At 27.3% G+C, this 7,500-nt stretch overlaps 1 protein-coding gene and 1 long non-coding RNA gene across 2 annotated transcripts in view; one reads left to right on the forward strand and one right to left on the reverse strand.

Annotated features, from left to right (window-relative positions):
- Positions 1-7,500, reverse strand: part of LOC119577917 (beta-arrestin-1-like) — a gene marked incomplete in the record, with an annotated part of 121,047 nt that overhangs the window by 7,862 nt on the left and 105,685 nt on the right. Inside the window, 2 exon segments of the mRNA XM_037925589.1 lie at positions 1,439-1,594; positions 1,836-1,922. Of these exon segments, the coding sequence (XP_037781517.1) occupies positions 1,439-1,594; positions 1,836-1,922 (243 nt within the window).
- The window catches only part of LOC119577918, a 4,510-nt gene continuing 2,905 nt past the window's right edge, over positions 5,896-7,500 (forward strand). Inside the window, exons 1-2 of the long non-coding RNA XR_005229166.1 lie at positions 5,896-6,300; positions 6,542-6,697. This is a non-coding gene — a long non-coding RNA (uncharacterized LOC119577918). The remainder of the gene's footprint in view (positions 6,301-6,541; positions 6,698-7,500) is intronic.

Genomic DNA, 7,500 nt, shown 5'->3' on the forward strand with positions numbered 1-7,500 from the left:
AATTCTAATAATGTATGACCTGTGTGAGTATATGTATCTGTGATCGTGAATTTTACATTATAGTCTGATGGATTCTTCTTCTTTATTTATTGTTGTACTTTTATGGTAACTAGTTGTCCGTATTTTTTATTATTGTATTATTTAGATACTTGTTTTTTTTTTTTTTTTGTTTTACTAAAGATGTTATTTTATCTTTTAATATTTTTTTTGTTAGCATTGTATATTTAAACTGTATTTTTGCGTATTGACAGTTAGTGCATTAGAAGGTATACAAAGTTTATGTTAAGTTCTAACACATAGATGTTCATGTACTATTTTTATGACATGTGCATTAGAATCTTAAATCATTTTTTTTAAAATTTTATCTAATATTATGTCTGTATTATGCAGATATATCATTATTTATCTATATAATTTCATTTAATAAGAATCTATTTTCTGATATTCATTTTTTAGTCTGCTCATTAGAATAGAGCATTTATAACTTCTACATATATACTAACATCGTGTGTATTTCGAGATATGACTAATCAGTCCAATAACTATTCATAAGTGTTAGGAAAGGTTGTACACATACACAAACAACATGCATAAACATATTCTAATCATGCATGTTCCACACATGAACAAAATACCCACTCCACAATCTCCTGTTCTTTAACAACCATGAAATCAACAATCATGTCAGAAGACGGCAACACTGTAGGTGAAGCATTGGTGCTTCTCTCAGGAATGCTTTCACCCACATGAGGATTGGAGGAAACCCCATATCTCTCATTCTCTGTTCCTTGTCTTAATTTCACTATGGCTTGGTCTAATTGATTTTCATGGCCCCAAAGAAAGACTGGACTTGACGATTCTGTCCATTTCTATGGATGTATTTAGATCAGATGGTTTATCTTCTCTTGAGGAATTCCTGCAGTACCCAGTTGTAATAAAAAAGTGGGGTTCATCACTTCATAACACCGTTTTATCTATTAACAAGATGCTTTTAATATGAGCACAGTAAAAGAAAAGTGTAAACAAATACATATAGTATTACAATTACAAGCCAGGCACTTGATACATGCCTATTTATAATATGATAGATTGAAGATAGAATATAACTAACATGAATTAGCTCAGCAAAATAAAACATCAATAATAATGATTTCACATACATCTACATTTTTACATGCCATGGAAGTGCAGTAAGAATGAATAAGCTGAAGCAGTATGGTGTTCATATAAACATGACTTTCTCCATCATAAACCACTTTATATCCAACTGTTCTGTATTCAATCACATCATCACACCATCTCCCTATATCTGACATATCTAAGCAAAGGCAAGAATTAATCATTCACTCATTAATCATACCTTATGAATCCCTCCTTGCATTCTAATGAAATTTTCCATAAACAACACGAAGTGCTCATGTTAATGCTTAAGACTTACGTGTCAAGTTCAATGAGATTGGTGTCTACTGCCGGAGCAGAATTGGGATCCTGTGTCGGAGAGGATGCAGGAGGGACTGCAGGCTTGTTATTTACCTCAGGTTCCTCCTCTGGCTTGGGGTGCATCAATGTGAAGGGTAACTCTGCAACCAGATCACTGAAAGGATTCCAAGCTTTATTACTTCTCTCATACTAGAGTTGCTGCTGATGATGATCATAGTCACTGCTACTAGAAATTACCATTATTCCAAAATGATTGTTTTCCAAAAATTAATGATCCAGTACAAAAGTAACTACCCAAAATTATTAATGCTGTGAGTAGCCAAAAAAAAATTATATTTACAAAAAGTGTAATTAGTTACTACTACGTCAGTAAAACTATTTACATTAAAACTTACCCAACTAATGGACCAAGGTTCAGCTTTACTTTAACCTTGTATTGGACAATGATGCCAAGATTCTCCTTTTGACTTGAATCAGTAATACTGAAACACAAACAGGAATAAAATGCATTTCAGCAAAATTCAAGCAATATGTAACAAATAAAACTGGAATAATAGAAAACCTACAATGACCATAACAAACAAAAACAAGCATTAAAATTCTAAGAGAAATAATTTATAAATCTATCACATACAGTCATACATTTTCAGAGGTAAGCTTAACCCAATGGCTGCAGGGCTATGTACTGTCCACTGTAGTCTTTTGTGACTTTTGTTCCCCACAGCTGGCTCCACAGGTGCTTAGCATGACCATGCCTGATTTCCCCATTCCTTGAATTGGTGGGATTTTGTGTTCTAATGCTATCAATATTAATACTGTTATCATCATTATTGACATTATGATTATCATGTTATGAAAATACTAATAATAAAAATAATAAACAGATATAAAAGAATCTTTCCAGAAGTGTAGGAAAAGAGTAAACATGTGATATACATAAGACTAGTAATTGACTCCTTGATGACTAAGAACTTGTGGAGCCATCTCTGTGTAAATACAATTGATGAACTAAAATTACAGTGGACATGTCATCATGCCATCCACATCCACTGGGTTAACAAATATCTTTTCTTAAAAATCTGAGCATACAATGCCCTACATCCACTGATCTGGCAAAGATAAGTTACTGTAATGCCATGTATAAAATGCACCTAACCAAAAATATTTTAAGTGATAATACTTTACACAAATGGAAATGCCTTAATAAGCATGAAATTCCAAGGCACGGATGTTAATAAAGAAATTGGAAGATGGCAAAAAGCTCCTCATCACACTTTCTGTTTCTTTCTAATTAACATACCAATTTTCTAGATACAATGTCAGTAACTTGTCACAGCTATGAATTAATCCATATATTAAACATATTTTTTTTATACAAACTATTGAAATAAGGTTTTTAAGTAAAGAATCTGTTACTAGTTTATATGAAGATAAAGAACATCTAATGAGTAATTACTTAACAACAGTACTGTGTCTTCTGTTATCAAAATACCATTAAAATAACAATTTTGTTTATAGTAATAAAATTGCAATATATCCAGAATCACTATAAATTAATCAATTAAAAAAGATTACTATCCTATCCCAAGTTTATATGTTCTCTGCATATTCTTCTCGTTCCCTTATTTCTTTCTCAATGTCAATAACATTTTATCATCATTCATAAAAAGGAGAAAACTAAATATCTAGACATGCCCAAGAAATAATGAAATATCTACAAACTTCTTTAAATAAAACATTATTTTAAATTTATAGCTAAGTGGCATGTCAGAAGCTTCGCTAAAATATCTTTTTATTACAGCATTATAACAATCTAAAAGTGCATGATTCCAGATTTCATTGCATTATACACATACACACACACACACACACACGCATTATATACATATACATATAATATATATATGAATATACATATATATATGTAATATATATTTCTTTATATTATATACATATATATACACATATACATACATATGTATGCATATATAATCTATAACATAATATATAAACACATACATATAAATATATCTATCTATATATCCACATATACATCTATCTATCTATCGATCTATTTATATATATATATATATATATATATATATATATATATACACACATATATATATACATATATATATACATAAATATATATACATATACATATATACATATATATATACATTTTATCAACATATACATATATACATAACATATATAATACATTATTATACATATATATACATATATAATATACATATATTTACATATATATATAATATATATACATATACATATATATAAAATATAACATATATATATACATATTTATATATACATATTATATATATATATACATATACATATATAATATATATATACATATATATATACATATATATATAATTTTATATTTTATTATCTATATAATATATATATACATATATACATATATATAAACACATATATATTAACATATTATATATATACATATATATATACATATATATATACATAATATATACACATATATATACACATATAAAATAATATATATATATATATATATATTATATATATATATATATAATATATATATATATATAAAATATATATACTATTTTATATTAAAAATATATATAAAATATATATATAAATAATATATATGTATATATATATGTTACGTTATATTTTAATTTTAGTATATATGTATAATGTATAATATGTTTTAATATATATTATAATATATATTATGATATATAAAATTTTATATAATATTATATAAAAATAAATATACATATATATATATATAATAAAACAATGTATAATTTTCATATATATATATTTTAATAAAATAATTTTTATATATATATATATATATTTTAAAAATTTTTTATATATATATATATATAAAAATATATTATATATATATATATATATAAAATATATATAATAATTATATATATATATAATTTTAATAGTAATATATATATAATGTATAGTAATATTATATATATATGTATTTATAATATGTATATATATGTATAATAGTAATATATTTGTATATATATATAGTTATTTAAATATATTTGTATTATATATGTATATTTATTATATTATTGTATATATATGTAATATATGTATTTAGATGTATTTTGTATATATGTATATTTTTAGATATATAATATATATATTATATTATATATATATATATAATATAAATAATGAAGATGATAGGTATATGTGGATATATAGAAAATATTTTTATTGTAGGTTTATATATTTTTATAGTTTAATATGCATACATAGTTTATTTGTATATATAGAAATTTAATATAAAGAAAAATTTTAAACATTATTAGTTATTCATTATATATATATGTAATGTATAAATGCGTGTTGTGTGTGTGGTGTGTTGTGTAAAAGCAATGAAATCTGGAATCATGCACTTTTAGTTTGTTATAATGCTGTAATAAAAAGAATTTTAGCGAAGCTTCTGACATGCCACTTAGCTATAAATTTAAAAAAATGTTTTATTTAAGAAGTTTTGTAGATATTTCATTATTTCTTGGGCATGTCTAGATATTTGTTTTCTCCTTTTTATGAATGATGATAAAATTTTATTGACATTGAGAAAGAAATAAGGGAACAAAAAGAATATGCAGAGAACATATAAACTTGGATAGGATAGTAATCTTTTTAATTGTTTAAATTTATAGTGATTCGGGATATATTGCAATTTTATTACTATAAACAAATTGTTATTTTAATGGTATTTTGATAACAAAAGCCCAGTACTGTTGTTAAGTAATTACTCTTAGATGTTCTTTATCTTCATATAAACTAGTAACAGATTCTTTACTTAAAAACCTATTTCAATAGTTTGTATAAAAAAATATGTTTAATATATGGATTAATTCATAGCTGTGACAAGTTACTGACATTGTACTAGAAAATTGTATGTTAATTAGAAAGAAACAGAAAGTGTGATGAGGACTTTTTGCCATCTCCAATTTCTTTATTAACATCCGTGCCTTGGAATTTCATGCTTATTAGCATTTCCATTTGTGTAAAGTATTATACTTAAAAAAATTTTTTGGTTAGGTGCATTTTATACATGGCATTACAGTAACTTATCTTTGCCAGATCAGTGGATGTAGGGCATTGTATGCTCAGATTTTTAAGAAAAGATATTTGTTAACCCAGTGGATGTGGATGGCATGATGACATGTCCACTGTAATTTTAGTTCATCAATTGTATTTACACAGAGATGGCTCCACAAGTTCTTAGTCATCAAGGAGTCAATTACTAGTCTTATGTATATCACATGTTTACTCTTTTCCTACACTTCTGGAAAGATTCTTTTATATCTGTTTATTATTTTTATTATTAGTATTTTCATAACATGATAATCATAATGTCAATAATGATGATAACAGTATTAATATTGATAGCATTAGAACACAAAATCCCACCAATTCAAGGAATGGGGAAATCAGGCATGGTCATGCTAAGCACCTGTGGAGCCAGCTGTGGGGAACAAAAGTCACAAAAGACTACAGTGGACAGTACATAGCCCTGCAGCCATTGGGTTAAGCTTACCTCTGAAAATGTATGACTGTATGTGATAGATTTATAAATTATTTCTCTTAGAATTTTAATGCTTGTTTTTGTTTGTTATGGTCATTGTAGGTTTTCTATTATTCCAGTTTTATTTGTTACATATTGCTTGAATTTTGCTGAAATGCATTTTATTCCTGTTTGTGTTTCAGTATTACTGATTCAAGTCAAAAGGAGAATCTTGGCATCATTGTCCAATACAAGGTTAAAGTAAAGCTGAACCTTGGTCCATTAGTTGGGTAAGTTTTAATGTAAATAGTTTTACTGACGTAGTAGTAACTAATTACACTTTTTGTAAATATAATTTTTTTTTGGCTACTCACAGCATTAATAATTTTGGGTAGTTACTTTTGTACTGGATCATTAATTTTTGGAAAACAATCATTTTGGAATAATGGTAATTTCTAGTAGCAGTGACTATGATCATCATCAGCAGCAACTCTAGTATGAGAGAAGTAATAAAGCTTGGAATCCTTTCAGTGATCTGGTTGCAGAGTTACCCTTCACATTGATGCACCCCAAGCCAGAGGAGGAACCTGAGGTAAATAACAAGCCTGCAGTCCCTCCTGCATCCTCTCCGACACAGGATCCCAATTCTGCTCCGGCAGTAGACACCAATCTCATTGAACTTGACACGTAAGTCTTAAGCATTAACATGAGCACTTCGTGTTGTTTATGGAAAATTTCATTAGAATGCAAGGAGGGATTCATAAGGTATGATAATGAGTGAATGATTAATTCTTGCCTTTGCTTAGATATGTCAGGATATAGGGAGATGGTGTGATGATGTGAGTGAATACAGAACAGTTTGGATATAAATGGTTTATGATGGAGAAGTCATGTTTATATGAACACCATACTGCTTCAGCTTATTCATTCTTACTGCACTTCCATGGCATGTAAAATGTAGATGTATGTGAAATCATTATTATTGATGTTTTATTTTGCTGAGCTAATTCTGTTAGTTATATTCTATCTTCAATTCTATCATATTATAAATAGGCATGTATCAAGTGCCTGGCTTGTAATTGTAATACTATATGTATTTGTTTACACTTTTCTTTTACTGTGCTCATATTAAAAGCATCTTGTTAATAGATAAACGGTTGTTATGAAGTGATGAACCCCACTTTTTTATTACAACTGGGTACTGCAGGAATTCCTCAGAGAAGATAAACCATCTGATCTAATACATCCATAGAAATGGACAGAATCGTCAAGTCCAGTCTTTCTTTGGGGCCATGAAAATCAAATTAGACCAAGCCATAGTGAAATTAAGACAAGGAACAGAGAATGAGAGATATGGGGTTTCCTCCAATCCTCATGTGGGTGAAAGCATTCCTGAGAGAAGCACCAATGCTTCACCTCAGTGTTGCCGTCTTCTGACATGATTGTTGATTATGGTGTTAAGAACAGGAGATTGTGGAGTGGGTATTTTG

The sequence above is a fragment of the Penaeus monodon genome, chromosome 10, assembly GCF_015228065.2.
Source record: "Penaeus monodon isolate SGIC_2016 chromosome 10, NSTDA_Pmon_1, whole genome shotgun sequence".
In the NCBI taxonomy this organism is placed as follows: Eukaryota; Metazoa; Arthropoda; class Malacostraca; order Decapoda; family Penaeidae; genus Penaeus; species Penaeus monodon.